The 27,622-nt window shown below is 53.3% G+C and overlaps 17 protein-coding genes across 17 annotated transcripts; 8 read left to right on the top strand and 9 right to left on the bottom strand.

The window, feature by feature from the left end:
* Positions 1 to 44: 44 nt before the first annotated feature.
* P153DRAFT_362313 (aspartyl proteinase) lies at positions 45 to 1,782 on the bottom strand. The gene is made up of 4 exons (XM_033667102.1): positions 1,585 to 1,782; positions 1,367 to 1,517; positions 664 to 1,315; positions 45 to 613 (listed from the first exon to the last, which is right to left on the bottom strand). Exons 1-4 carry the CDS (start codon positions 1,684 to 1,686, stop codon positions 325 to 327), a joined length of 1,194 nt encoding a protein of 397 aa, XP_033528941.1. The 5' UTR covers positions 1,687 to 1,782; the 3' UTR covers positions 45 to 324.
* Positions 1,783 to 2,210: 428 nt separating this feature from the next.
* P153DRAFT_427235 (uncharacterized protein) lies at positions 2,211 to 3,286 on the bottom strand (the record flags this gene model as incomplete). The annotated part of the gene is made up of 4 exons (XM_033672655.1): positions 2,211 to 2,450; positions 2,502 to 2,848; positions 2,898 to 3,134; positions 3,182 to 3,286. The coding sequence occupies 4 exons, from the start codon at positions 3,284 to 3,286 to the stop codon at positions 2,273 to 2,275; spliced, it is 867 nt and encodes a 288-aa protein (XP_033528940.1). The 3' UTR covers positions 2,211 to 2,272.
* Positions 3,287 to 3,391: 105 nt separating this feature from the next.
* P153DRAFT_4561 (tryptophan synthase beta subunit-like PLP-dependent enzyme) lies at positions 3,392 to 4,837 on the top strand. Its single transcript, XM_033673207.1, has 3 exons — positions 3,392 to 3,450; positions 3,582 to 4,240; positions 4,303 to 4,837. The coding sequence occupies exons 2-3, from the start codon at positions 3,677 to 3,679 to the stop codon at positions 4,831 to 4,833; spliced, it is 1,095 nt and encodes a 364-aa protein (XP_033528939.1). The 5' UTR covers positions 3,392 to 3,450; positions 3,582 to 3,676; the 3' UTR covers positions 4,834 to 4,837.
* P153DRAFT_362309 (uncharacterized protein) lies at positions 4,780 to 6,581 on the bottom strand. Its single transcript, XM_033667101.1, has 2 exons — positions 6,434 to 6,581; positions 4,780 to 6,381 (listed from the first exon to the last, which is right to left on the bottom strand). The coding sequence occupies exons 1-2, from the start codon at positions 6,571 to 6,573 to the stop codon at positions 4,842 to 4,844; spliced, it is 1,680 nt and encodes a 559-aa protein (XP_033528938.1). The 5' UTR covers positions 6,574 to 6,581; the 3' UTR covers positions 4,780 to 4,841.
* Positions 6,582 to 7,105: 524 nt separating this feature from the next.
* On the top strand, positions 7,106 to 8,256 carry P153DRAFT_279764 (glycoside hydrolase family 43 protein; the record flags this gene model as incomplete). The annotated part of the gene is made up of 2 exons (XM_033663036.1): positions 7,106 to 7,230; positions 7,281 to 8,256. The coding sequence occupies 2 exons, from the start codon at positions 7,106 to 7,108 to the stop codon at positions 8,254 to 8,256; spliced, it is 1,101 nt and encodes a 366-aa protein (XP_033528937.1).
* A 296-nt stretch (positions 8,257 to 8,552) lies between these two features.
* P153DRAFT_419228 (uncharacterized protein) lies at positions 8,553 to 10,447 on the bottom strand (the record flags this gene model as incomplete). The annotated part of the gene is made up of 2 exons (XM_033672175.1): positions 9,847 to 10,447; positions 8,553 to 9,787 (listed from the first exon to the last, which is right to left on the bottom strand). The coding sequence occupies exons 1-2, from the start codon at positions 10,238 to 10,240 to the stop codon at positions 8,553 to 8,555; spliced, it is 1,629 nt and encodes a 542-aa protein (XP_033528936.1). The 5' UTR covers positions 10,241 to 10,447.
* Positions 10,448 to 10,597: 150 nt separating this feature from the next.
* Positions 10,598 to 11,469, bottom strand: P153DRAFT_305014 (uncharacterized protein). Its single transcript, XM_033664586.1, has 2 exons — positions 11,214 to 11,469; positions 10,598 to 11,160 (listed from the first exon to the last, which is right to left on the bottom strand). The coding sequence occupies exons 1-2, from the start codon at positions 11,377 to 11,379 to the stop codon at positions 10,694 to 10,696; spliced, it is 633 nt and encodes a 210-aa protein (XP_033528935.1). The 5' UTR covers positions 11,380 to 11,469; the 3' UTR covers positions 10,598 to 10,693.
* A 140-nt stretch (positions 11,470 to 11,609) lies between these two features.
* P153DRAFT_362305 (histone-fold-containing protein) lies at positions 11,610 to 12,687 on the bottom strand. The gene is made up of 3 exons (XM_033667100.1): positions 12,382 to 12,687; positions 11,911 to 12,246; positions 11,610 to 11,858 (listed from the first exon to the last, which is right to left on the bottom strand). The coding sequence occupies exons 1-3, from the start codon at positions 12,404 to 12,406 to the stop codon at positions 11,809 to 11,811; spliced, it is 411 nt and encodes a 136-aa protein (XP_033528934.1). The 5' UTR covers positions 12,407 to 12,687; the 3' UTR covers positions 11,610 to 11,808.
* A 290-nt stretch (positions 12,688 to 12,977) lies between these two features.
* On the top strand, positions 12,978 to 13,326 carry P153DRAFT_279091 (histone H4; the record flags this gene model as incomplete). Its single annotated transcript, XM_033662996.1, has 2 exons — positions 12,978 to 13,113; positions 13,163 to 13,326. Coding segments are annotated over 2 exons (300 nt in total), but the record flags the coding sequence as incomplete, so codon positions are not given.
* A 705-nt stretch (positions 13,327 to 14,031) lies between these two features.
* Positions 14,032 to 14,941, top strand: P153DRAFT_279432 (haloacid dehalogenase; the record flags this gene model as incomplete). The annotated part of the gene is made up of 2 exons (XM_033663018.1): positions 14,032 to 14,458; positions 14,508 to 14,941. 2 exons carry the CDS (start codon positions 14,032 to 14,034, stop codon positions 14,939 to 14,941), a joined length of 861 nt encoding a protein of 286 aa, XP_033528932.1.
* A 623-nt stretch (positions 14,942 to 15,564) lies between these two features.
* P153DRAFT_391877 (acetyl-CoA synthetase-like protein) lies at positions 15,565 to 18,258 on the top strand. Its single transcript, XM_033671103.1, has 2 exons — positions 15,565 to 17,507; positions 17,565 to 18,258. Exons 1-2 carry the CDS (start codon positions 15,854 to 15,856, stop codon positions 18,008 to 18,010), a joined length of 2,100 nt encoding a protein of 699 aa, XP_033528931.1. The 5' UTR covers positions 15,565 to 15,853; the 3' UTR covers positions 18,011 to 18,258.
* A 190-nt stretch (positions 18,259 to 18,448) lies between these two features.
* On the bottom strand, positions 18,449 to 18,928 carry P153DRAFT_391876 (uncharacterized protein; the record flags this gene model as incomplete). Its single annotated transcript, XM_033671102.1, has 1 exon — positions 18,449 to 18,928. One exon carries the CDS (start codon positions 18,926 to 18,928, stop codon positions 18,449 to 18,451), a length of 480 nt encoding a protein of 159 aa, XP_033528930.1.
* Positions 18,929 to 19,023: 95 nt separating this feature from the next.
* On the top strand, positions 19,024 to 19,623 carry P153DRAFT_362302 (uncharacterized protein). Its single transcript, XM_033667099.1, has one exon. The coding sequence runs from the start codon at positions 19,058 to 19,060 to the stop codon at positions 19,535 to 19,537; it is 480 nt and encodes a 159-aa protein (XP_033528929.1). The 5' UTR covers positions 19,024 to 19,057; the 3' UTR covers positions 19,538 to 19,623.
* Positions 19,624 to 20,561: 938 nt separating this feature from the next.
* P153DRAFT_279846 (GTPase NRas precursor) lies at positions 20,562 to 21,353 on the top strand (the record flags this gene model as incomplete). The annotated part of the gene is made up of 2 exons (XM_033663042.1): positions 20,562 to 20,639; positions 20,688 to 21,353. 2 exons carry the CDS (start codon positions 20,562 to 20,564, stop codon positions 21,351 to 21,353), a joined length of 744 nt encoding a protein of 247 aa, XP_033528928.1.
* A 721-nt stretch (positions 21,354 to 22,074) lies between these two features.
* P153DRAFT_4197 (uncharacterized protein) lies at positions 22,075 to 22,875 on the top strand. Its single transcript, XM_033672201.1, has one exon. The coding sequence runs from the start codon at positions 22,307 to 22,309 to the stop codon at positions 22,772 to 22,774; it is 468 nt and encodes a 155-aa protein (XP_033528927.1). The 5' UTR covers positions 22,075 to 22,306; the 3' UTR covers positions 22,775 to 22,875.
* Positions 22,876 to 23,635: 760 nt separating this feature from the next.
* P153DRAFT_371903 (uncharacterized protein) lies at positions 23,636 to 25,514 on the bottom strand (the record flags this gene model as incomplete). The annotated part of the gene is made up of 3 exons (XM_033669350.1): positions 23,636 to 24,064; positions 24,126 to 25,295; positions 25,452 to 25,514. 3 exons carry the CDS (start codon positions 25,512 to 25,514, stop codon positions 23,636 to 23,638), a joined length of 1,662 nt encoding a protein of 553 aa, XP_033528926.1.
* A 601-nt stretch (positions 25,515 to 26,115) lies between these two features.
* Positions 26,116 to 27,275, bottom strand: P153DRAFT_362299 (uncharacterized protein). The gene has a single exon (XM_033667098.1). The coding sequence runs from the start codon at positions 27,076 to 27,078 to the stop codon at positions 26,182 to 26,184; it is 897 nt and encodes a 298-aa protein (XP_033528925.1). The 5' UTR covers positions 27,079 to 27,275; the 3' UTR covers positions 26,116 to 26,181.
* Positions 27,276 to 27,622: the final 347 nt, after the last annotated feature.

Below are 27,622 nucleotides of genomic sequence, written 5' to 3'. Positions count from 1 at the left end.
ATTATCTGCATCACCCAACAGGCACCTTTCCACACACTCGAAATGCCTGACATGTGGACCATCGACGATACTCGCCAAGCATTTGATACGTCACACGCGTGCTGACACCCTATCGATACAGCTAACGATTTAGCGTGTTTTACCGGTCAACAAGAACGTCGAATGCGGTTGCACGAAGAACAGCAAGGTACGATAAATGTATCAATTCGCTACTGTACACAGGTGTTTCCTGTACTTAACAAACCCATGCGCCATCCATTAAGTCTCAATTACAATTTGAGCCAGACGAAATTACAATCATAACACCTTCAGTCTCCATACAATTTACGTGGACTTTGCAAGGCCGACGGCCGAGTTGCCAAGATCGTAAACAGAGTACCACTTCCTGAGGAAAGCATCACCAAGAATAGCCAGGGGACCTACGGGCTCGGGGAAGTCCATACCCATGAAGGCAGAGATGCAGGACCCTTGTACCTCAAGGATGTAATCGTATGAGGTGATTGTGAAGTTGTGGCCAGTGAGTGTGAAGGTCAAGTCAGGCAGGCTGTCGCGCTTGTCGCACTCAACCGTGAACTGCCCGTTGAAGGACTTCTTAGCACCAATCTCCTTGTTCCTGTCGATTGTTAGTTTATGGCGAGACTGCTTCGCGATAGGTACACTTACAGAAGCTCAGCGATGGTGGAGGGGAGGGCGATGAGGGATGTACCGGTGTCAAGTATGACACCAGTGTTGTCCATCTCGGCAGTCTCCTTGCCGAATGTGATGGCATCGAGGTCAACCTCCCAGTAGGCCTTGCGCCTCAAAGGAAGCTTGACGAGCTTGCCGGTGTAGTGGCTCTCGTCGATACCACCGAATGTCACCTCAGACTCCTGCTGCGCGTTGGTGTCGCCGAGGTAAAAGGCAAAGACGGGCTCGTCAAGGAGACCCTGCTCGAGCATGTTGTAGAAAGGTGGTACGATCTTGTTCACGCTGATGGTGTCGTAGCCCAAACCCATGATACCGTCAAATCGGCCAAAGGCAAATGCAAGACCGGGCTCGGAGGTGGCCTCGGCGAAGTCCTGGTTCTTCACCTTAAGGTCACCAATCTGGAAAACATCGTTGGAAACGAACCCGCTGAGCGAGCCAGATCCGTAGCGGATCTCGAACGAAGAGCCGTTCTTCTTGAATGTCGACGACGATGACGAGTCGAACTTGGTGTGAAGGTAGCACGCAATGGAGCTGCACTCAGACGAGGGCACCCAAAGGTTGGAGCTGCCAGTGTCGAGGATGACCTTGAAGGTCTGAGGAGGAGTTCCGATGGAAACCTCAGAGAAGTCTGTGGCGAATTAGTAGGCAGCAGGATGACGGCGGAAAGCACGTAACGTACACTGAGCGTTCAGGAAGTTGGTGATGGGCACTGGGTGCGTTCCATCGGCAACGTAAGGAGCCTTGAATACTTGCTCCATGTGAGACGCGGTCTTGACGCCCATGTACTTCTGGCCCAGAGCCTTCGCCTGCTCCTGGATGCTGGCGTGTGTCTACGAGGTGTTAGGACGAGCTCCATCATGCACTGCGCCGACCGCGACAGCTTCGCTGATAACTTACGAGCTGCTCAGAGAGTGGGATCTTCTTGAGCTTCATCTTGTGCACGCCTGCCTCGGACGAGGCGGCGAGCGCCGCCGCTGCGAGCAGGATAGACGTCTTCATGGTGACGACGAACGATTAAAAGCTTGATGGGAGAGGGTACAGATGAAGAATGGGAGGAAGTGGATGGATGAGGGAAAGGTGATGGGTGTGATGGAGTGTTTGTATTGGAGCTCGAGGAAGCTCGGGGAGAGGCTGGGGCGGAGTGGCAGGTCATGACGCGCCTGCCTAAACGCTAAAACGCTAGTCTGGGGGCACATGTGACGACTTCCCGGAGATCCCTGTTTACATTCAGCCGGATTCGGCGGAACTGCCCCGTACCTGCCTTAATCGACTGTGGGGAAGGCCTCTGCAGCCTTAGGCCGACGCTTGTGTGGTGATCGGTCCCTGAAAACACACATTCCAGATGCGCTCTAAAGAGCTCTTCCAACTCGACATTTCGCAGGTTGGATATTGTGCAAGACCGTGGGCGAGGTTATCAGTTGCACAAAGAGGGCACGGTACGCGACGGCCCATGCACGGCCAAGTCAGCAGAGGATCGCTTCACTTAGTTTCAGCATATCAGACATTCAAGATAAGGCTTGCATGACAATTATACTGGATTTGTACCATCGAAAGGTTATTCAACTCTACATCACTATATTTCTATTCAAACAGACGCATCCGGATCATCTACATATTGTGAGGCTTGTAGAAACCCTTCTTCCTGTTCCCTTCGCACGTTTTCCAAATCTGCCGCCCACAAGGCAGAGCTCACAGCCGCCGTTAGTAGGAATAACATGCTGAAAGGCGGTACGAGCTGCAAGAACAAATACACAGTTCCGTACCTATGTCTCGTTAGTGATACCAAATGCAGAGAAGTCCAGGTGGAGACTCACCAGGTGTACTGCCATTGCCTCCTCCTCACAAACGCGTTCCTTTGCTTGCTCTCAAATCCGAGAAGCTTGAAGTATCTCCAGTGCTGCAAAGGACCCGCACGATATCCTGTCAAAAGAAGGAATAGCGGTACTCCAACATACGGCACAAAATTGAGTGGCAAGAGGAGAATAAACTCTGTGATTTGGCGAAAGGAGAACGGCGCGTAGACAGCGGGCTTTGTAGGCTTGCCGAGACGACGAACAGGGTTGTTCAACGATTCTTCGGACACGGGTCGATGCTGGCGCACCAGGTCCTCGTGGCCCTTGTAGATGAGAATTGCATCGAAGATGTCAACCTGGGACTCGTCCTGAATTTGATCAGTATTGGTCTGCTCCGCTTCTTTGACATATACGTACCACCAGGAAAGATTCAAACAGTAAAGCCACCACTGCTGCCCCCTCGCCTAGTACGAGAAACGTGCCATTTACCCAAGCGCTCCCTGGCTTATGGAACATCGCAAGGAAGGCGACCTGCGGCAAATACGTCCAAAGGAACAGGTTCAAGTACACAAAGAGACTGAGCAGGACGGCAGGCAAAAGGCGAGCTCTCATCAGAGGGTAGAGAAACGGGTGCGCTACGAAAAAAACGATGCCCTGCTACCAGTCAGTTTGGGGTTGAGAATGTTTGTTAGCATTCGTACCTTGAGGAGATAAGAGGTCGCGACTATGTTGTCCCATGTTGGGCGAATTACGACTTTGGGAATATTCCGTAGAGCAGACTGCTCTTGTGGTCTTGGTTGCGCCATCGTTGTGTCGAGTATAAAGTTTGGAGTTTGTCTTGTGATTAAAATGGATGGCAGCTACAGCCTTGGAGATGACGTACTGGTGTGGAGCTTAGCTTATTCTCGACTGCTTTCTACATGTTCCCCCACCTGATCAATCGACATCTCGAAAACTATAGCGATAACTTGTGAGCGTCTGATTGTTCTTAGGACTCTCTATTTCTTTTTAGATCATCAAATTTCAAGTGTACCAAGGAGCCTACAATCGTTGAAGACATTACTGTTCGAATAACACGCCCTTCGACTAACATTGCATAAGGTTCCTTCATTGTACTCTCGTCCCATCCCAACTTGTTTTCTTCTTCTCCTTTCTACTTCTATCAAGACCACACTACCCTCACACCCAACACCACAATGTTCCACAATCCCTCAGCCAAAACCTGGACACCCACCCTTCCACCCTCCAACACATCCATATCCCTCTTCCACCGCACCCTCCCATCCTACTCCATCACCCCTCTCATCCCCCTCCCCTCCCTCGCCAAAGATCTCGACCTAGGCCACATTCTCCTCAAAGACGAGTCCTCGCGTCTCGGCCTCCCCGCCTTCAAGATCCTCGGCGCCTCATGGGCAATCCACAAAGCCGTAGCCGCATCGTGCAAGCTCCCGCTAACGAGTACACTGGAAGAGCTGGGTGCTGCTGCGAGGAAAGAGGGCGCGAGGCTTGTTACATGCACGGAGGGGAATTGGGGGAGAGCGGTGGCGCGGATGGCGCGGTATTTGCAGATCCCCGCGGTTGTTTTTGTGCCCGAGTTCATGGACGAAGCGACGCGGCGGAGGATCTCTAGTGAGGGTGCGAGCGTCGTGGTTGTGGATGGGGACTATGATGTCTCGATTCAGAAGGCGAGGGAGGAGGCGGAGGGTGGGGGTTTGCTGGTGATGGATGTATCTTTCCCAGGATACGAAATAATCCCCGAGGTACTTTGCTCTCTCACAAATTCATACACACGCGAGTGTGTCTTGATGCTAACCCAAAGCAGTGGGTTGTAGAAGGCTACTCCACAATGCTCTCCGAAACAGACCAGCAGCTGCACGATCTCGGGATCGAAAATGTGACCCACGCTATCGCCTCTGTTGGCGTGGGCTCCTGGGCACAGGCAGTCACTCTGCACTACAAGTCCAAGTCTCCGCCTACGAAGATCGTTGCCGTTGAGCCAGATACGGCAGCAAGTCTCAAGGCGAGCCTCGAAGCAGGGAGAATCACGCCCATTACTACCGGACATACGATCATGAACGGGATGAATTGCGGGACGACGTCGACGACTGCGTGGGAGGTGCTGAGGCGGGGTGTGGATGTTAGTGTCACGGTATCTGATATGGAGGTGCATCGCGATTTGCAGTACTTGCACAGTCAGGGGATCAAGAACGGGCCGTGTGGTGCAGCGCCATTGAGTGCGTTGAGGAAGTTGTGTGCGGAGGCCAAGGAGAAATTAGGACTGGACGAGCAATCCGTGGTGGTATTGTTTAGTACAGAGGGCGCGAGAGAGTATATTATTCCTACAGAGACGTGAAAACACCATCAACCCAACGTCTTGGGCTTCTTCTCCTTCAACCTCTCCATAGCCTTCAGTACGTCCTCGGGATTATTCTTGTCGCCCCTCTTCTTCTTGGGCCCTCTCTTCCTCTTCTCCGCTTTCTTCTTCTCGCCATCTTCGTCGTCCTCGTCTCCGCCGGCCCCCAACCCTTTCCACTCACTAAATTTGACCTTCTCTCCTTCCCGCTCCATCTCATCTGCATCGTCGAATCGCGACGCACCGAACCCGAGATCCATATCCTCCATATCGCGGTCTGTAGCTGCGAGCTCGGCGGCGCGTTTCTTGAGGCGCGCTTCTTTGGATTCGGCGGAGGAGGGGTCGGCACCGGAGAGGTTTTGCAGAAGTGTGGAGTTTTCGTCGAGGTTGCGGACTTTGGCAAGGGCAGCACGTACAGTGGCGTCGGCGGAAGAGAGGGATGGTTCGGTGGTGGCGGAGGTGCTGGCAGTGGTAGATTTGAAGTAGTCTCGTTTTGCGGGTTTTGCGGATACGGAGGGTTTTGGAAGGGTGGATGTGGACGCTTCTGGGACGTCTTCGCCCGATTCCGATGCTTCTCCTTCTGAGAGATCTTCGTCGGCTGCAGCTTTTGGCTCGGTAGCCGGCACCTTGGCCTCGGCTTCTTCTTCCGAATCGTCGTCTTCGTCGTCGAAATTTGCGAGCGGATTGTAGTTCGACCCTACACCCTCGAAGATATCCTCCTCCTCGGACTCTTCCTTCTTGGGCTCCGGCAGATTGTGCATGTTGATCGGCTTCGCAACGTCGTCCAAATCATGCCGCACTTCAAGCGCCGGCTGGTCATCTACCTTCTGCTTCTTGACCTTCCTCTTTTCCTTGCCATCTGGACCTGTGATGATAAGGATTTCGCGGCCTCTGTTGTCAACTTCGACCCTCGACGTCTCCTTTGCAGTGACCTTCCGAAAGCCGGACCCCAGGGTTGGATACTTCTTTTCGTGCTCTTCTGCGGCAAGCCTAGCTGCTTCTTCCCTCTGCCTCTTCAGGTCCTTGAGGATGTCGTTTCGACTCCTCTTGACTCCCGCGACAGGCGGTGGTGTGGTCATTCTCTCGCCCTTTTTCTCCGCCTTCTCACGCACAACAGGGCCAACATCCTCATCCGCCAGCTCGTCGAACGCATCCTCCACCTCTGACCCTGGCTCCTCTTCTTCAACCTTCTCCTCGCTGCCCAGGACATCTTCTCCCCGCCTCACTCTCTCGAGGAGCTTCCTATCCAGACCCTTGACTAGATGCGTTGTCTCAACCTCACCGCCAGTAATCTCCTGCACCAAGTTCTCAAACGTCTCGCGGTCGATCTGGCCCAATTTCATGGCATCCTCCAGGTTCTTGATGCGCTTCGCAATCTCATTGTCCTCGGGGTCCACGCGCTCCTTGGTGCGGTCGGTGTAGCCTTCAGCGAGCTTCGTTCCCTTGGGCGCGGACGCTCTGGCCTTTCTCTGCGGGTTGGCCTTTGCGTTTCGTTCGGCGAGCTGGCGGGCAAAATCTGACTGAATAGAGCCTCTGCCTACTTGGCGACTTGTCTCGCGTCAGCATCTGCATTGCGCGGACACATTGTGGTCGGACTTACGGTGTCATGGGTATGCTGGAGTGTTTGCGCGCGCCCAAGACGGTGCCAGGCGTGCGCGACGAGGACGGCTTGGGCGTGCCATCATCCTGCTGTTTCTGTGTGTCGCTCAGCAGCAGCCGCCGGAACTGTTGGTTGTTCATGTTGCGTGAGGCCTAACGGGTGGACCGGTCGTTAGAGAGGAAAGGTAAAAGTCGCGCCAAGAGGCTGAAGTTGCAGGGATTGGACGCGTGTTTGCGGGGAGAGGCAGCTTCTCCGCAGCGTGCGACGTCACTACCAACCCTTCATCATCGCAGCATTCCTCGTGTCACAGGCATCTTTCCCCTCAACACCATTACGAGCCGGAGTTTGAGTTTTCTGTCTACGTACCAAAAGCCGGGATACAGACAACACGAACCAATGTATCCATTCGTCCGCTCCAAACCGTACCAAACTCCTATAAACTGCGTGCCTGACCAACTAATTGCTTGTGGTGATGTTGCATCAGAACCCCATGCAAACGCATATGTAGATCTGCTGTGGTCCTGTACCTTTCTTCTATCCATTCACTTTTTCCCGCTTTCCCCCCGCCCACCTGTCAATATAAAAGCCGCATGATCACCAGATCACTTCTTTTTCCTCTCTACCTCAGTCACCTCAACCGAGATTCAGTGCTGCAATTCTCAGATGATCAACATGCTCAAGCTCTTGCTAACTGCAGCTTTGGCTGCTACTGGACTCTGCGACTATGTGATGCCAAACTCGACAAACTCAAGCACGACTTTCACGAACCCAATCCTCGATTCTGTAGGCGCAGATCCGTAAGTCCAACGACTCTACATGTGAAATAAGTAAATATTAACGTCCATAGTTGGGTCTTCCGCTACGATGACTACTACTTCATGACCTACAGCAACAACGAAAACATCACCCTCCAGCGCAGCAAGTCCCTCACCGACTGGAACACGGCCGAGTCCAAGTTGCTCTTCAAGCCACCCCCAGGCATGAACTACTCCACAGACCTCTGGGCGCCCGAGATCCACAACCTGGACGGCAACTGGTACATCATCTTCACGGCCGACCCACGCGCCGACTCGCCTCCCCCCGAAGTAGAGATGTGGTGCGAGTACAACTGCCCAGCCGTGCACCACCGCATGTTCGTCGTCGAAGGCCTGGGCGCAGACCCATGGACAGCGACATGGACCTACAAAGCCGAGCTGGACACATACAACCAGTTCGCCATCGACGGCACCTACTTCCAGCACAACAACCGCCTCTACCACATCTACTCGTGCTGGCACCGACAATACGACGGCTGGCCAGCCAACCTCTGCATCACCGCAATGAGCAACCCCTGGACCATCTCGTCGCCCTTCTCCGAGCGCCAAATCCTCTCCGTGCCCGAATACGCCTGGGAAAAAACGCCCTTCGGCCGCGCATCAAACGACCGCCTCTCCTCCAACGAAGCCCCCCAGCAGCTCACGAACCCGAAAACAGGCCAGCAGTTCCTCATCTACAGCGCCGCCCGCTCGGATAACAGGAACTACTGCCTCGCTCAGCTCGAGCTCGTCGGCGACGATCCGATGAACCCTGCCGACTGGCGCAAACACCCGTACCCCGTCTTCTACCAGAACCCGGCTGAGTCGGCGTACGGCGTTGGCCATGCGAGCTTCACGACTAGCCCTGATGGTGATGAGGATTGGATTGTGTATCATGGGATGCGCGATTCGACGAATGGGTGGTATGCGAGGACGATTCGGGCGCAGAAGTTTTCGTGGAATGAGGATGGGACGCCGAAGTTTCCGAGGCCGGGGTATGGGCCGTATGAGGTGCCGAGTGGGCAGTAGGGGGTGGCCTGAGAGGCATTTTTCTGAATTAGCGTATGGTTTGGCGGTGTCTCTGGATAGTGGTGAGAGGAGATGCGGTAGATGGAATGTATGGCATCGTGACTGGAATATAGTAGAGAAGACGGCGTTTCTCTTTCTAGATACGACATCAAGATAATTGCTGCAAAATGAAGAATGATTTGGAATGCTTCTTTACTTTGCCTAGTGATGAACAAAAACGTACACGCGAACAACCCCAGGATATCACAACCCGATCAAATCGCCCCAAGAAAACATCACTCGTTACTCGTCAGCATTCAAACAGCGCTCCTCTCCTTCAAACTCCTCCTCAACCGACTCTTCTCCGTCGCCTCCTCGACCTTCGCTTGCCGCCACCCACAACTCTCAGCAAAGTCACAGATCCGGCACTTAAACGCATCCTCGATCTCGACGCCCTTGGGCTCCCTCGTGCCCTTCCAAAACGCCATTTCCTCGCCCACGTATCCATCGATGATCTCATCCTCGTACACGGTCAATTCAGAACCCAGCACATCCCCCGTCTTCGCAAAGCGGAACTCTGCGCGCAGAATTGGGGAGAGACTGAAGGGCGGGAGCGTGGTCTGGATTTCCGTAATGAGAAGAGACCACAAAGAGAGCAGGTTTGGGAAGGAGGTGGCTTCGGTGGTGGGTCCAATGTCGGCGATTGAGTCGATGAATGTGGGTGTGAAGGATTCCAGGGGGCGCAGGTCGTAGCGCGCGAAGATTGTCTCTGCGTCGACGGTGTTGAGAGAGAGCGAATAGAGGAGTTTGCGGTAGAGCATGAGTTGCATCCATGTTGGGCGTAGAGACGCGCCTGTGGGGAGAGAGGGAGCGGATCGTGTTTTCACATCAGCGATGTAGATTTGGCGATCCGTGGGCGAGTCGTCCATCTGCTCTTCCGTGCTGTTTGGTTGCGATGCGTTGGCGAAGGCTTGCGAAATGCTGAGTTGGCCTGGTGGCAAGGGCACTGTACCCCCACTCTTTTCTGCGCGCGATTTCTCAAGCTGTGCTTCGAAAGCGGGATCTGGACAGTTGTAGGATAGCTCGTCAATGACGCCGTTCACGACTTGGCCTTCAAGGACGCCCCAGACTTCCAGCTCGCGTGTAAGCCCTGTTTCGCGCAGACAGCGGAGTCCAGATATAGCATTCCAGATGCGCAGGCCGAATTTGTCTTCGTTGCTTGCTACTTGCACGGGTACGGTAGTGTGAACTTGGTCCTCGAGCGTTTTGTGTATCTTTGAGCCCGTCTTCATAGCCTGGGTCCGCGGTTTGCGTCCAAACGTGCTGAGCGTGTAGAAGTATTGTAGCTCGCACCATGCTGGCGATATGAGATCGGTCACTGAGAGGCACTTCTTGGGTTTGGTTCGGAAGCGCTCGAGCGGTGGGCGAGCGTCATTCTGAGCAGCGTCTACCACTTCAGGTATAGACAGCTTACGACTAGCCCGTGGTGTTTTGGATTTGGAACGAGAGCGCGGGGCTCTAGCAGACGGAGAGGGCGGTTCTTCAAGAGGAACTAGATGCTGTTAGTTGTCAGTCTATATCGAACACATGAGAAGGTAAGTAAAGGCTTACCACTCCAAGCTCGTCGCGATCGCTCGTCGTACTCGACTTCCAGCGCACGCTCTCGCATGGGCGAACTCTGGAAGTCTCTCTGCGTGTCCACAACCCCACTGCTTCTCTGCTTGCCCTTCGCCACGCGTAGCACGGCGGGCTTGTGAATCTGCACAAAGCCATCGACATCCTGCTCTTCGTCTTCGCGTTCTCCCTCTTCAAACTCAACGCTTGGCAATACCACGCTCTTCTCGGTATGTCTACCCTCTTGTATCGTGCCTAGAGAGACTGCAAGTATAGTATTGTCGATATCCTCGAGGTCCACGTCCGACCCGTAGTCACTCGTCGAGTGAAGGTCGATATCCGAGCCATAATTGCTAGTTGATATTGTTCCCTGTGCGGTAGTAGTCGCCATGTTGCCATCGTCTAACGGCGGGAGGTTCTAGGAGTGGTGGCGATGAGCAAGACGCGCTCTCGCGTGATGTCATGAGATCATTGGTGCGCGTACTCATCGAAGAATTGTCCATAAATCGCGTGGAATTTGCTTTACCAAAGCCAGCTACCGTTAGCATAGTGCTAGATGGTACGTATTATACGATTTCATGATTTCACGACGCGAGTCGTGGGTGTAACTACTTGCTTGTTGCTCCACCTTCCGCGGCACATTCTAAGTGTGAGCAAAGCGAAGTTACATACTTAATCCAAGTTCCACTAAACAGCTATATGTGAGGACTTGGGAGGTTACACCTATTTGGTTTGCAGACTTGATGGGATACAAAACTTTGATTGTCGTGTGGCGATTATCTCTTCACATAAACTGAGTGGTTTAGAGATGTTCGTCACATCTATCAACGTACAACCAGCTCATTCAACCCTGCATCGCCTCTGCAATTCCAACCCGCTCATGCTCTTCCTTTGTTCCAAGCACCGTCTCAACACCCTTTCCAAAGTCCCGCACATCGTCTGCTCTCTCATCTGCGCCACCCCATCTTACCACACCCCTTCCATCCACCCCAAAACACCCTGCAGTCTGCCACCTGTTCCCGCTCTCCGTGTCCCGATTCCAGATTCCTTCTTCACTTCCAAGTTTCTTCACACTTGGGATGCTCCCCAACACATGCCAGAAGCTCGCTGTACCCAGTCCCCACGCCGCATACGCTTCGCGTTCAGCGTCGACGACAATCTGGAGGTTGGGTTGCGTGTTTTTGGAAGGGTCGGGGAGTGAGGCAAGCCAGCGGTCGGTGGAGGACTGGTCGCTGTGTGAGACGGCTATGAAGTGTATCTCTGGGTGGGAGGAGGCGGTGGAACGGAGAGAGAGGAAGGTCTTCTCGGCGACTGGGTGCTGGTCAATACTGTCTTAACGATACGATAGTGCTGTTTGTTTGTACATGGACATCCACAGTGCCTCAAGAAGCTCACGATTGTTGGCTTGCCATCTTGTGCGGGAATCGCAAGTTTAGGTGTTGAGGGCGCATTGTGTCCGACTGAGGGTGTCTCAGCCGTGTTGATGCTAGATGGTGACATCCATGACCAGAATTCTGTTTGCCAGGTCATTGTGATTTGTGAATCAGAGGATGATGTGTTTGGAGCATCAAACAGCGACTGGTTGATGATTCCATGAACGGCGTCATAGGCGGGGATCGCGACCAGTTTCGGGAGCTAATAGTGTCGACTGAACATTTGGCAACACATCTCTCGTAAGCGCATCGCGTCAATTTCAAGCAAGGCGCGATAAGCAAGAGAAAGCAAAACATCACAGGCATGTGAAAGATATGAAGTTATAATGATCGATTGAGATCGTATTCAGTGACTTGTCACTAATGTCGTGGATATACTACATACTCAGCATCGCTCCGATGCACCCATAAACCGAGTTGAAGACCGTGAACCGTGCTAAACCAAACGCCCAAAGAAATCCGACCCGATAACCATCAGCGGCCCAAACAAGTAGTCATGTTGAGCCGTGATCAAGAAGAGACAAGCTTAACCGCGCTCACCACGGAGACGACGAGCGAGCTGGATGTCCTTGGACTCTGCGAACTGTTAGTGACTGACCAAGTGGAGTGGAGTTGTTGGAAGACATACGGATGGTGACACGCTTGGCGTGGATGGCGCACAGGTTGGTGTCCTCAAAGAGAGAGACGAGGTAGGCCTCGACGGACTCCTGGAGAGCACCGATGGCGGAGGACTGGAAGCGGAGATCCGACTTGAAGTCCTGGGCGATCTCACGGACAAGACGCTGGAAGGGCAGCTTGCGGATGAGAAGCTCAGTCGACTTCTGATAGCGACGGATCTCACGGAGAGCGACCGTTCCGGGCTTGTAGCGGTGGGGCTTCTTGACACCACCGGTTGATGGTGCGGACTTGCGAGCGGCCTTGGAGGCGAGCTGCTTACGAGGGGCCTTGCCACCAGTGGACTTGCCTGGGGATTGTTAGTGAGGTGTTGCGATGGAAGTGCGGTGAAAAGGCGGTGGCGAAGGCAAGCTGCAGCGCCAAAGGCAGTTGCAGTATTGCGATGCAGACGATGCGATAGTGATGATGGAAGAGGAGTACTCACGGGCTGTCTGCTTGGTACGAGCCATGGTTGATGAGTTGTTGATGTGGATGAGTGTTGTGTAGATGAGGCTGTTGGGTGGAGAAGCTGTGGTGGATGAGAGATGGAGAGCGGAGGGGGACGCGGCTTATAAGGTTCTGGGGGGCCGAGCGGCTGCCTGGAAAATCAATCGAAAGCACGCTCGAAATCAACGCAGAACACCAACGTCGTTTTGCTAGCGACAGGAACGTCAAACTCGCAAGTGAGAGAAGGCAGGGCGCGGCGATTGGCTCGCTTGGGGCGCGGCCGAAACAGGAAGTGGCACGGTTGTTGATCTGGGAAAGCGCGCCCGTGCGCGTGGTTGATCTGGCTGCCAGCTGCGTGATCCGGCGGCGGCCCACTCACCATATAGACCGACGCGCCCCATAGTCTAAACAATCATCACCATCAAACCATTCTCAGCTACTCCACCAGCCTGCACCACTCCCACACTACCTCTCCACCAACTTCAACCAACCACCCACCTCTACCAACATGACTGGACGTGAGTTTACTCCTCGACGCGTCTCAACGCGTCTTGTTCCATCTTCTTCTACAACATACTGACGCGTTTCTCAGGCGGCAAGGGCGGAAAGGGTCTCGGCAAGGGCGGAGCCAAGCGTCACCGCAAGATTCTCCGTGACAACATCCAGGGTATTACCAAGCCCGCTATCCGTCGTCTCGCACGTCGTGGTGGTGTCAAGCGTATCTCAGCCAGTGAGTCTTCCACTTCATCCTCCCGCTCTTCACAACTAACAGCCTTCAGTGATTTACGAGGAGACCCGTGGTGTTCTCAAGACCTTCCTCGAGGGTGTCATTCGTGACGCCGTCACCTACACTGAGCACGCCAAGCGCAAGACTGTCACCTCTCTCGATGTTGTCTACGCTCTCAAGCGACAAGGCCGCACTCTGTACGGTTTCGGTGGTTAGGCGCATTCTTTCACGGTTTTCATGTTACGACTTCTGCCGCCTTCAATGGTTTACGGTCGGCTTTGGTGCTAGGTGGGATGGTCACAGCCTTGTATAGTAGGCTCGGAGTTCACGGTCATATCAGTCGGTTCTGATTGTTTTTGCATGGAATGATACCATAATTCTTCATCTCTCATCTTCTCGTGTCCTGAATGTGATGTTTGCCACTTTTTATAATAGACGCGCCAGGGCTGAACGCGATGGTCATAGCGGCTGTCGTCTCGTGTATGCGAAGTGTGCTTGGTTCGTTCTTACTGCGGACCCTTGCATGTTCCATCTCAAACTCTAACATTTTGCTATCGAGTGAACAGAACTCAATGTCCTTGTGTGCACCTGGCCGACAGTTCAGCATGACTCCTGCTATGTTTGTGTGACTGCCGCCAATGTGTTGCTGTGCCTGCTGCCCTCTTTACTCTCGTAACGCAATCACGATGGACTAACATTATAATAGATACTTGCCATCATCTCTTCTTTCTTTGGTTCGTTATCCCAATTCTTCCGCTCTGTATCTTCTTCCGTTGTCACCTTACTCTTCGGTACAGCTGCATTAGCTGTGACGTATACAGACCCCTCATGGCAGGATTACCCATTCGCCCGATTCAAAATGACCTCTCATCACCAACGCCGTTGCCAAAATCTGCTGCCAGACGAATCTCTAGCGTGAGCATGGCTCTATCAGTACCCCCACGAGCGCTCTTCTTCGATGTTTTTGGTACCTGCGTCGACTGGCGGGAGAGTGTCATCAATGAGCTACACGCCCAGGCCCATGCGGCACTCAACTCAGCGAGTGCATCTCTAGCATCTCGCGTGAGGATGACAGCTTCAGACATGACGATTGAACATTGGGGACGCTTTGCGCAAGACTGGAGGGACACATACAGAAAATTCACAAGAAACCTGGCAGCTGATCCCTCCTTGCCATGGGTATCGGTTGACGAACATCATCTTACATCGTTGAAGGAGCTTATGGCTGCCTGGAAGATTGAAGGGTTATGGAACGACGTGGAACTGCGAGCTATCAGCTTGATATGGCATCGCTTGGAACCTTGGGAGGACTCTGCAGAAGGTGTTGAGCTCTTGAATCAGCTGTTCTGTATGTTTCCGTCACGTCATGCACCACCTGGCTTAGCTGACAACATCAGATACCTGCACACTCTCAAACGGCAATCACAGTCTTCTTGCCGATCTCCGTAGTTACAGCAAGATTCCCTTCACCCATCTCTTCTCTGCCGAGGACTTTGGCACCTACAAGCCAGCCCCACGCGTGTATCTTGGAGCCGCGGAGAAGCTGAATCTCCCACCTGAACAATGCGCCATGGTAGCAGCTCACCTGTTTGATCTCAAGGCCGCCAAAGAAAATGGTCTGCAGACGATCTACGTTGAGCGTCCTAGTGAAGAGGAGTGGAACGAGGATCAGATTCAGAGCGCGAAACGGGAAGGCTGGGTAGATCTTTGGGTGAGCGCGGGGGATGGTAACAAGGGATTTGTGACCGTGGCGGAGAAACTGGGTATTGATGTTGCTGGTCGCAATGGTCTCAGGAGGCTCAGTACAAGTGCGCCACCCGGTGGCGCCTAAGTTGGTGCACTTCTGTCGTGAAAAGTGGATGGCATGTCATGGGTTTGAGAAGTAGTCACATTAAACATGGTTACCTTTGAGTATAATACAGTCTCTTGGACACTCCTCTTGTTGGTTCTGAGTTGTTCGTGTGTTGTGTCGTTGTTGTTCATGATTGACTATGTATTCATTTTCATCATCAATACTGAACATCACAATATTACATAAAATCATAGTGCGAGCAAATCGACGTCAAATCATACAAAACTTCGAATATGAAATCCTAACCATAAAAAGAACACTCAGACCAAATTTAAGGGCAATTAGACATTGTGTTGTTGAGTTCATTATTTTCATGCTCTGATGCAGGGCTCTTGGTCCAGTCGATCAACTCAATGATACGTCCCATTATCACTTCTACATCGCTAGTATATGTATTAAAGAGCAATATTCACATGAAAGCACTCACAAAGTATATGTTTTTATCGCTTTTTAAGACGTGATAATTCGCAGTGTTTCCTCTTTCCAACGCTATAGCCTTCCCGATGCGGTTAGTTTTCCCGGCCTGCCGAATTCCTACCCCAGACGCGGTCCAGAGTGGAGTAACAGCATCGGCTCCAGATCCGAGGCATCTGCAGCGTCATCGGCTGCCTTTGGACCGACAATGGCTTTGCCGAGCTGTGCTTCTCAAGTCGGATGGCTTCATTGACCACTCCCGTCACCAATCTTCATCCCGCGACTCGCTCACCCAAACAGTACTTGGAATCATTCGAATCGTGCCGGTACTCGCAGTGAGTAAGTAGTATACGCAGGAAAGAGCTCGGTGGAAAAGCTCACAGGAGATTATTGAAACCGAACCGGAGTCTACTGCAGCTCGCGCGATCTCGATTTCTCCGAACGACGACACTTCCAACCCACCGTTTAAAGCGCATCATGTCGACACACATACAAGACCAGGTCTACGCCAATTCCATCTCCGACCCCGAGACGTTCTGGGCCAGTCAAGCAGAGAGCGTACACTGGCACAAGAAGCCCACCAGAGCCTTTGAGAAAACCACAAAACACCTCAAGAAAAGCAATGTCTCGCATGACCATTGGCACTGGTTCCCCGACGGTGAAATATCCACGACATACAACTGTGTGGATCGCCATGTCGCGAACGGCAATGGGGAGAATGTAGCGATATATTGGGACAGCCCGGTTACGGGACAGAAAGAACGATATACGTACAAAGAGCTGTTGCAAGAGGTGGAGACTCTGGCTGGTGTGCTGAGAGAGGAGGGCGTGAAGAAGGGTGACGTTGTGTTGATTTACATGCCGATGATTCCTGCTGCGCTATTTGCGATGCTTGCTATTGCGAGATTGGGCGCCATTCACTCCGTCGTTTTCGGTGGCTTCTCACCTGCCGCGCTGGCACAGAGAATTGAAGCGAGTCGACCTGTGGCGATTATGACTGCGTCGTGTGGGATTGAGGGCTCAAAAGGACCGACAGAGTATAAGAGTATGATTGAGGGAGCAGTGCACAAAAGCAGCTTCAAGCCATCAAAGACGATAATTTGGCAGCGCGAACAGTTGCGATGGGATCCGGTGTTGAAAGAAGAGGGAGAGAGGAATTGGCAACGACTGATCAAGAGTGCGAAGAATAGGGGGTTGAAGGCTGATGCGGTGCCGGTAGAGAGTGGCGATGGGTTGTACGTTATTTACACCTCAGGCACAACAGGTACTCCGAAGGGAGTTGTTCGATCTGCGGGAGGCCATGCCGTGGGATTGAATTTCTCCATGAAGTACCTATTCGGCGTCCAAGGTCCCGGAGATGTCATGTTTACTGCCAGTGACATCGGCTGGGTTGTTGGGCATTCGTTCATTGTTTACGCTCCTCTTCTGGTTGGCGCCACCACTGTTCTCTTCGAAGGTAAACCCGTTGGAACCCCCGATGCGAGTACCTTCTGGCGTATCGTCAATGAGTACAAAGTGAACACTATGTTCACCGCGCCAACAGCTTTGCGCGCCATCCGTCGGGACGACAGCGATAATGAGTTCTTCGAGAAACGGTACGGAGAGAAAGGCGGTCTAAAGTCTTTGAGATCGTTGTTCCTGGCAGGTGAAAGGAGTGAGCCGAGCATTGTTGAAAGGTACCAGAAACTACTGGCGAAGCACTGTGCTCCCGGTGCTGTGGTTGTGGACAACTGGTGGAGTTCCGAGTCTGGCTCTCCGATATCTGGCATTGCCCTCAGTGCTTCGGCAGGGCTGGACTTCTCCTCTACAGACCGACCAAAGCCGCTTCCTATCAAGCCTGGGTCCGCTGGAAAGGCGATGCCTGGGTTCGATGTGAGGGTCGTAGACGATGAGGGCAAAGAGGTGAAGAGAGGTGAGATGGGGAATATCGTCATGAGCATCCCGCTGGCACCGACCGCATTCACAACGCTATGGGAAGACGAAGAACGCTTTTACAAAGGCTACATGAAGAGATTCGATGGGAAGTGGATCGATACGGGCGACGCAGGATTGATTGACGAAGAAGGCTATATCTCGATCATGGCAAGGGCAGACGATGTAATTAACGTTGCTGCGCATCGCTTTTCCACAGGTAAGTCTTTTGACTACTATTTGACGTGCCTTCACACAAGCATACTGACACCCCTAGGCGCCATCGAACAAGCCATAACAACGCACCCTTCCATCGCCGAAGCCGCCGTAATCGGCATCCCTGACGCCCTCAAAGGCCATCTCCCTTTCGCCTTCGTCACGCTTGCTACACATCCGCACCCTAGCCCTGCCGTTCCCGACTCCAAGCTTCTCGCCGAAGTACAAAATTTGGTACGCGAGCAGATTGGCGCCATTGCAACCCTGGGTGGTGTCATCCAGGGCAAAGGTATGATCCCTAAGACAAGGAGCGGGAAGACGTTGAGGAGAGTGCTGAGGGAACTGACGGAGAATGCGACACATGCCGAGTTCGACAAGGAAGTCAGTGTGCCGAGTACGATTGAAGATCGGGACGCGGTGGATGTGGCGAGAATGAAGATTAGAGAGTATTTTGAAGTCAAGGGGAAGCATTTGCACAAGGCGATTGAGACGAGGGCTAAGTTGTGATGCTGGAAGATGTTGAATTTGGTATGGATATAGTGAACGCCCGACCCTCTGTAGATGCTGGTCCAGCCAGAGTGATCAGAATTGATGTGTCGAACGTATTGTTTGGATCTGTAGTCTGTTCTCGAAGCCTGAAGAATAGTGTTCTGGTGAGACAGCACTGTTTGTGACTTTCCAGTCGCGCCTGCCCTCTGTACTCGGTTGGCTCCTTCCACATACTACACAATATTAAGAGTTACTTTCCCAATCTGACTGAGATCGTTCTCCTCACCCCACACTTTCGCATGCTACTGATGCTCCACGTACGGAACTGTTATGAGGCACGGCGGGTATGCACGCGCGTCCACCAACTGAAGCACTGACAAGGCTGACGCTGACGGGTGTCAGCATCGATTTTCCACGAATACCACAGGTCCGCAACGTTCGCTTCACTCCCGTCTTTCAATCTGCCGTTGTGTACGTCAGACTTACGATCTCAGCGAGCAACGTGTTAGCATTGGCTGTCCCGTACCCGCCCAGCTCGATTGCCTTGGTTGCCTTGAACGGCGAACGTGACGGCCCGTACCCGTGCGCGCTTACATCTCCGGTGGCACAAGACACCAAACGTCCAATATGTAACGCTAGGTCGTCGCGATCGCGGATATTCGAGGGTTTCAGCAGCTCGCTGTAATTGGCTCCGTCTGTTGGAGTTGATCCCCAGCGCTCACGTGCCTGGTTTTTACTGCGGGCGCCGCAAGCCCATGTACCGGACTTGGCTCCTGGAGAATTGTCGGTTGTGAACCAAACAGTATGTGCTTGACAGTGCTGGTGCCATGGAGTCGGAGCGCTTGACAGTTCAGTCTGAGCTTCTCCGCTCCTCAATGCTGCTAGCGAGTTCTGCTCTTGCGTATTGTGGTTAGAGCCAACACCGCACTGAATCATCGCCAATAGTTACATCGGATGTGTGCCTGAAAATGGCTTACTACTTGAGAGCAGCCGTCCGACAGTCACGGCACCAGCAAACGCTTACCGGAGACGACGTCCGTTGGTCAGCGCTGCCGTCGGCTCGGGATGCAAGCGTGTCGACGCCAAGCGCTGCCAGCTGTTGCGGTAGCAGGAGAGATTCGCCCGAAGCACAAAGCACGAAGCACGCTGGAATTCTTATGTCGAGGCATGGTACCGCAGTGCTCTGAGGAAGTGTGTACCTGCCGTGACGGGTGGGACTCGATTGCCATTGTTTGCATGCCAGGTTTTGGAGAAATGTCAAATCAGATCCCGGCAGCCTCGACTGCGAGCTTCTACCTACACAGTCTGGGCGCCTATCAGGGATGGCAATCAAGCGGGCCACAGCTACTGCAAGCAACCGCGTTCACGGGCTCGGTGCGTCGAGGCCGTGGTGCCATCCCCTGTCATGGTGTTGTCCTGTCTCGGTTGAGACGGCGAGGTGGTACAGACGAGTGGGATGAATGTCACTGCTCGCATACAAGCGTTTCAGAGACAGCTGTTAGTGGTGAACGAGGGTGTTCCCACTGCTCGAGGGTGCAGCTGTAGTGTGCTGCATGCAACAGCTAGCTCCAGCTACTCGTGCTGGTGTTGAGCTCGGCGGGGATCACTCGACAATATGGCCGTTGCTAGTCGACTCCGCACGGGGCGGCGTCGCACATGGCAGGGAGACCAGGAGAGCCCTTCAGCGCGCTGCAAGACGTGTCCAGGACCGTAGAGCACGGCATGGCTGAGAGAGCACGGCAGGGGGCCGCGGGCCCGGGTCGGCGGCGACGAATGGCCACTGGCCCACGGCGGATGGCCTCTGTCGCTGCGAGTGGCCTGGGCGGGCCTAGCAGCGTTGCAGGCTCGGCTGGGTCAGAGTGAGGATTTGGCCCAACCTCTAGCAGCGTAAAACCCCCGGCCGCCCTGGTGCACTATCGCGCGTTTCTTTTGACCTCCCTCTTCCATCGCCGCCGCTATCGTTGAGCAGCCCTCCACGCAGCGACCCCCTATCCCACGCCACCCGCGTCGATGCGAGGGAGCCCTGATAGACGTTGTCGATAGCTGATAGCTGGTACCACCTCGAGTGCCGCCAGGGCAGACCTGAGAGAACATTTCACGTGGGGACACGAGCCAGCGAGAACCCTGACTGCGCCGACATTCACTCCTAGCTTCCGCCCAAACCACCCCAAGCAACCTCCTCGCCCCATCACCCATCACCCATCTCTCTCTCCGCACCCACGCTCTGCCATACGTGCTCCGTCTCCGTCTTCGTCTCCGTCTTCATCCTCGTCGCCGCCCTCGCGTCTGCTGCCACTGCTGCACTGGCCATCTGCCTCGACGCTCGGTGCAACGCTGTGCAACGCCGCCCGACCCCTTCTGAAGCGCCTGCACCCATCCGCGACACGCGCATCTGTGCCGCCGTGCGACTTGGGACGATACCTCTGGGCCCTCGACCACGCCGCGCTCTGCCGTCGCGCCACCCCCATTGCTCCCTCCCGACGCCAGCTGCGACACGGCCCTCACGAGACGGACGCCTACCCTTCCTAACTGCACGAGCCTGCACTGATTCACCCTGCACGTCGGCACCATGGCAGGGAAAATGACGCTGTACAAGCTGGTGGTGCTGGGCGACGGTGGCGTGGGCAAGACAGCCCTTACTATACAGGTACCTTTGCCACATGGCTTCTGTCGAGAATATGACTAACCGCTCCAGCTCTGCCTGAACCACTTCGTTGAGACATACGACCCCACCATCGAAGACTCGTACCGCAAGCAGGTGCAGATCGACCAACAGTCGTGCATGCTCGAGGTGCTTGACACGGCCGGCCAGGAGGAATACATTGCACTGCGGGACCAGTGGATACGCGACGGCGAAGGCTTCGTGCTCGTCTACAGCATCTCGTCGCGCGCGTCCTTTGCCCGCATACAGCGCTTCCACAGCCAGATCCAGCGCGTCAAAGAGACAGCCATGGCCGGCTCACCCACATACCCTGGTTCGCCCATGAGTGCGTCAGCGCCCGTATTCGGGCACGCGCCAGTCATGCTCGTGGGCAACAAGTGCGACCGCGTTACCGAACGCGAAGTCTCGACGCAGGAAGGACAAGCCTTGGCAAAAGACCTTGGCTGTGATTTTGTGGAGGCGTCGGCCAAGAACTGCGTCAACGTCGAGAAGGCCTTCTTCGATGTTGTCAGACAGCTCCGTCGGCAACGACAGCAGGGTGGTCGCGCCGTCGATAACAAGGGTTCCGGCAGGGGGACTCGCGGCACCAACAACCATGCCAAGGACAGGGTTCGAAGAGAGGACGCCCGTCCAAGCAGGGGAGGTCATGACTCCCGGAGGGACAAAAAGGGGGGCAAGCCAAAGTGTGTCATACTGTGAGGGGCCACGGCCATAACAGCACACCTAACGAGCTACGACCTCTCGTCCTCCACGGATAGAACATACTCTTCACGGCGTCGGGCATAGGAGTGGAGTTTAGCACTGCACGCATCACGGTCTTACCACGTTGGCATTTTGCATCAAGACCGCGGCGTTTTACGGAGTATAACGAATACTGGGCCCATTATATCATTTTCTCGAGATCACGACTTTGCACGGCTGATTGAATATCTATTGTTGACCGACCTGGGAAGGATGGACGGTGGATGGTGTCGAAGCATGTGGTATGGATGAAAAGCCACCCCCAAAAATCAAAGGAGATAAAAAGCCTTGACTTGCACCTGGCACCTGGGATCTGGAATTGGACTTTTGGGATTGGACTTTGGTTTTGATTTGGACTTTGATTTGCGATTGGATCTGTTTACTACCAGGCGATGGATGGCGATACACAACCCCCCTTGAGAGTTCTCATGAGAATACTTTTGCATCTTTTGGTATATATCTACGATATTCACAATTTACATTCACACCCACATAGCTATTACACACACCCCTATCTCCATTTAATCTCATCTAATCTCATCTAATCTCTTGCTGGTTTCGCGTCGCATTTCATCTCCCCCAGCCATGTTCGTTTGTCGGATAGTACCATGAGCCAGGTTTCTACCCTATCGGTCCGCCATGGATGATGCTTCCCGCATCCCCGATAGCATGGACGAGGAATGAAGCACGCCTCGAAGTTCAGCTCAGCTCCAAACATGATGATGTACAAATCGACAGACGTGGGACGATCTTCACTTCTACCTAGCATTATCAAACAATATACCTAGCTCTAACGAACTAAGCCATCCCCATCCCTGGTAAACAAACGGGCCAGCCATCGCCCAGCGCCCATCAACCATGCCATAATCTGCAGGCAACAAGCGCCAGCACCAACCAAACGCGAAAAGCCCATGCAAAACGCAATACACCGCAACACAACGGCATTGCACCGCACTGCACTGCAATGCTACCCGACCCCAATCCCTCCCTCCTTGCGAACCGTTAGATCGCCCCCGGAAAAAAATTCCGCACATAGAGTAGGTACTGGGTATTTCCATATATATAATTGTTTAATTCCCCGCTCCGGTCCCGCGCGCTTCACGGTATCTTCCTCAACCATGCTTGTACGCACGCACATACGCACGCACGCACGCACCGTACAGACGCAACGCGCACTCGCTGGGCCAAAACTACACACCTATCACCCCCCGACATGCCCGGGTTCCCATTGGTGTGTGCCTGGCCTGAATCACAAAAAGCTCCCGCCCCGGATTTACACACCTAGACCATCTTACCAGTGTGTGTGTGTGGGTGTGCGATGCAGTGCAGCGCGGTGCATCTCAGTGCAGAGCAGTGCGGTTGCTGCACACATGGTCTGATCTGGTCTGACCTGGTGTGATATGTACAAATTTGATATATCAAACCCCCCCCCATCGATGATTTGAGTTTTTTTCTAGAAGAGCCCAGACGCAAATGCAATCCGCTGGCAGCTGGGATTGGTAGATCCCATCTATCTAAGTTTGTATTGCGTTTCCCTTCCTTGTCGCGCATCCTTTCGGTGGGAATCTAGTCCTGCGTCTTTAAATTTTTTTTGGCTGTCGGTGTGTGCGGTGTGTGTGTATGTGCCTCGGGACATGGCAGGACAGGGCAGGGCATGGCATGGTGAGGCGAACGTCGTGGTCGAGATTCAAGTCTAGACTAAGTGCCGTGTGTGGGTTCCGAGAGGGAAGGGGCGGACGGGCGGGCGGGATTCGTTGGTTGGTTCGGGTGGTGGAACCGTGGGCTTGGACTTTGTTTGCTTGGTGTGTGCGGTTTTTTTCGTATGGCATGTTTATTTTCGAGTAAGAGAGAGAGACGTCGTATGATGTAGAGAGGAAGGATATGCTTTTGGTGAGGCATTTGTTATGTGGAATGGTATAGCATAGGGGGGTCAAGGTAACTTGGATGCCTCATACAGTGTGCGAGAAGGTGTTGGCAGGGAAAGAGCGCTGTGTGCATGATTCATTGAACCGGCGACAACTATCTTCCGGTGTATTGTATGGGAACATCTTCACCACACTCGTATAGTGTAGATAAGAAGATCATGAGTGCCTGAACGCCATGCTAAACTATCAATATGCTTCTTTCCACCGCCCGTACTCATATGGTCAGGAGGCTCGAACAAGTCGTAGACAGACCAATTGCTCCCTACGCTACCATTCCAGCAGAGTCTCCTGCGCCACCCATGTGCCTCGTATCTGTCAATCGCTATCATCACTGTCTGGTTCACTTCTCGCGGGCGGCCTGCTCGTATGACTAAGAGCAAAGTCAAGGATATCGCTCTTAGACCCTGCGTCCACATACTTCCTCAGACACCACCCGATCTGCACCGCGGTACTCCTCTCGTTGCCCAAGGGATCCACTTGTCTACCCTTGACGAAGATGATCTGCGTCTGGCTGTCCTCACGGTCATACACTTTGTCTGAGGAGCCAAAGGCTATGATGGCGAGTTTGGAGGAGCGTGTGTGATCTATGATGTGGTGAGAGGTGTTGCGCTCGAAGCTGGCTTGGGCGAGCCCGGCGAGGAGGTGTTCGTAGATTTTTCGCGGGAGCCGTGTCGACGAGGGGGAATTGTTGGGCCATGTAGTTACGTTGAGGGTTACTAGGTGGGCAAGATCCCCGAGGCAGTTCTGTGGGTGAATTAGGATATGGCATTCGAACTCGGTGACGTGAAGTTGGAAAGTTGCTTACCACGAAGTTGAAGAAGCTGTCATTCTTGCTCTTGATAACGCTTACTGACGGGAATGCAACGCTCACTTGCTCCAAAGACGGACAGTCCTGGCAAATTTGCGAAAACGAAGCATAGTCGTACACCAACTCATCATCGCAGCTGTCCGGTCCTGTGCTGGTATGTATGCTTAGCTGCTTCAGTGTCTTGCCATGCCGTATAATACCCGCAGACGCCGGTAAGCTTTTCGAGTACGTTAGATCGACGATGAGAGTCTTGATGCCAGACACAAGACACAGGAAGCCATCTATAGCGCCTAGACCATCGTTCTCAGGATTGTCATCGTGCTTGACTTCGAGTGTTTCGAGCTTCTCGGGTAGCTTTGTGCTCTTGCTGAGTTCTGCGAAGAGGGCGTCGGCGCCAGAACAGCCGAAGACGCGGATGTTCTTGACAGTGTGGAAGTCGACGAATTTGCAGTATGATTCCGCAGCGTATCGGAGAGCTACTTTCTGCAACGTGATCTCTTTGAGTGCGATGGGCGTGCATTTCGCGAAGGGCTGCATATGGCTGAACAAGGTCGAAGTGATGAGTCCAGGCTCTGTCGACGAATCGTTTAGTTCGCGTGGTGGAATAGGCGAGTCACTTTCTTCGAAGCTCGCATGTAGTGTGATCTTCTCCAGTTTGTGTGAGTTCTTGAGGAGCATGTTTCCGAAATCCAACACTTCCCTACTATCAGGATACAGCCCGATCTTGCGCACATGTTCAAACATCTTCTCGAAGCCTGGGATCTTCTGGAGCTCCGCGGTTACGTCTCTATCTACCGTGATAGCCTCCAGCCACTTCATGCGCCTCTGCTTCTTATACAGCAACACGAGATTGTCCCCAGAGAAGGGCGACCACGGATGCCATGAGAACTTCTCCAGTGTGTTTTCCGGCAACAGCTCGATGATCAGGCGGGTGCTCAAGTTGGCAAGCAGTACTTGATTGCACTTGTCCGCGACTTCTGCGAGGTAGAGGTCGATCTTCCGCACATGTTGGAGACCGATGTTCTTAGGGCTCAGGAAAGAAGCGAGACGTGTGTCGCTTGGCGACCCAACGTCGAGCGTGACTTCATAGTAGAGCTGCCTGACGGCGATTTCGTGAAGCTGTTTGCAAGCGAGGCAGAGGTTCTTGAGGTCGGTCGGGCGGGTGACCTATGGCGTAGTCAGCTACAAGCTTTGGTGGCACAGAGGAAGTTTAGCAGCTCTTGTGAAGCCTGCCGACTCGTGACGTGTTTGCGACCCATATAGTCCTCTTGACCTCTCCACGATCGCAGTCTTGCGCCTGCCGTGAATGGCGGTTGTACTTACGTGCTCTACAATCAACGTCTTAATGTCCACCGAAAGATCCATGAAGCTCAGCTTCTGCGCCATGTTGAGTACGCGTGCGCCCAGTCTTTACGCAGCCAGTGGTATGGTTATGATCAGTGAGTGCAGTGAACGATGGCTCCAAGCTCAGGGCGATCACTGTTTATCAAGGAACGCTGGTGCTGACGGCCTCTTCCGTTGCTGCCTAGTTGAAGTGGAGATGGAGGTAAGGCTGAGTTGAATCAAGGTAATATTTAGCCAAGCGTCGTCGATTGACAGCTTGTGAACCTTTGAGCCTCACTTTGGTGACGAGCAAGGGTCTCTGCTCCGCCCGCCCCGCGCTAGAGACGCGCTCAAAAGTTGGGGCACACGTTGTGTCTAGCTTCTATTGGACAGGTGACGTGATCCCTGCAAAGCAAGCTGCTTGTGGTCCTTGACCGGTCTCTAGAACAGCAAATAATCAGAGAGAAATGTTTGATACAGCTATCTTGTCTTTCAGTTTCCAAAGAAACATATTCAAGTTCAAAGCTTCTAGACTATCTCTCATACAAGCGCTACCACTACGTTCTGAGGCGCATGCAGATAGTGGCTTACTAAGTTCAGCTCTGCCAGTATTGTGCTGACATCAAGGCAGCAACAGCATGCTCACTGCAGATTTTCAAACACAAACTTGATCACAGTGGATGGTGGCCTGATATTAAGTAACGTTTTCCCATCCTGAGTCATCGCTGTACTAGCCCACACATATTGTGTGTTTGTTCCACTCGACATCCCCTCTCAACTCTTGCAGATCCTCCTCCCTCAAGCACATGGCTACTGCCACCACACCATCATTGCCTTTCGGCATGACGTACATCAAACTCTCTACGGGCGCAAATCCGGGCCGTCTCACAGCTTCTGGCATTCCCAGCCCCAGTCCAAAATCCCACTCATACGCCGGGACCTTTGCCCATGAGCTCAGCATGATATCTGCGTCGGTTCGCATAATAGCCGTGAAGCTTATCTTAGAGGTATTGTCTGGGGACCGGGACATGAACGTCAACAGCGAGCGTGTCCGGAACGCGATGTCTGACGTCTTGGGATCAACATCGTATCGCATTGCAGCAGCGATGTGTCCAAGTGGAGTGGCTAGAAGCGCTGAGAGCGGATAGCTGATATATGTCATGTTTTGCAGGATAACATGGTATTCAGAATGTATATCAAGATACCGGCGGGCATCAACAGCACGGGCAAAGCTCACAATACGGTCTTGGGGGAGACGTTGCTGTCTGGCGCGCAATATGCACTGAAATATGAATGCTGACAGGGCGTCATCGGTGGATATGTAACCGATGAAGTCCTGTGTGAGGGATGTGATTGTGAGACGTTTCAGTAATTCCATGGAAGCGGCGCTGAGGGCGAAATATGACCAAGAGCACTTGTGTGGTGTAGGGAGCGTTGATGCTTGATCCGGTGGAGGCTGAAGAGGCAGTATCTGGTTCTCCAGCTCTGGTCCTGGTTTCCATGCCTCTTCTCCGATGAGTGGCACCAGATCTCTCCTCTCCGTGTTCCCTAGCTTGATTTCCTCGTCTGTGAAGTCCTCGCCGCGACACGCGTTGAACAACCATCGGATCACGACTGCCTCTCCCATCTTGTCACACATACCCAGGGGAAACTATGGGATAGTCGCCTCAATCCGTGTGTTATGGTTAAGGTGATGATGGTTGATCTATCGACTGAGGCATAGCGAAGACGAAAGCCAGTTGAGTATAGAGCTTGAAGAGGGCGGGTTGTGCCCCCATGAGATCGATGTCCATGTTGAGGGCCATGCTTGGGCCAATGGCGTGCTGGAAGATCTTCTAATAGTGAATAAAGAATTGGTAAAACGCTCTGCTCCTACTCTGGTGTGACTTTGCAAAGAAAGTCGTCTAGCGCAAAGATGCACACATGTCCCGTTTGAGCTGTCATATCTAGTTTGAGTTGCAGGTAGGTAGCACAACAAAAGCTCATGCTCCCTCATAATGACTCATCTGAGGCTGGCAACTGGAGGTAATGTGTAACTGCATTTACCAACGAACTCCGAGAAGAGTGTTGAATTTCTGAAGGCTAGCTCACCTCATCCTCGGACATATTTTCCGTGTTCATGGTGGCTCTCGAGGAGCACATGGCTAATTCAGAACCCGGGACATTATCGT

The sequence above is a fragment of the Dothidotthia symphoricarpi genome (genome assembly GCF_010015815.1).
Source record: "Dothidotthia symphoricarpi CBS 119687 unplaced genomic scaffold P153scaffold_1, whole genome shotgun sequence".
NCBI classification, from domain to species: domain Eukaryota; kingdom Fungi; phylum Ascomycota; class Dothideomycetes; order Pleosporales; family Dothidotthiaceae; genus Dothidotthia; species Dothidotthia symphoricarpi.
This window is presented reverse-complemented; position numbering and strand designations above follow the sequence as displayed.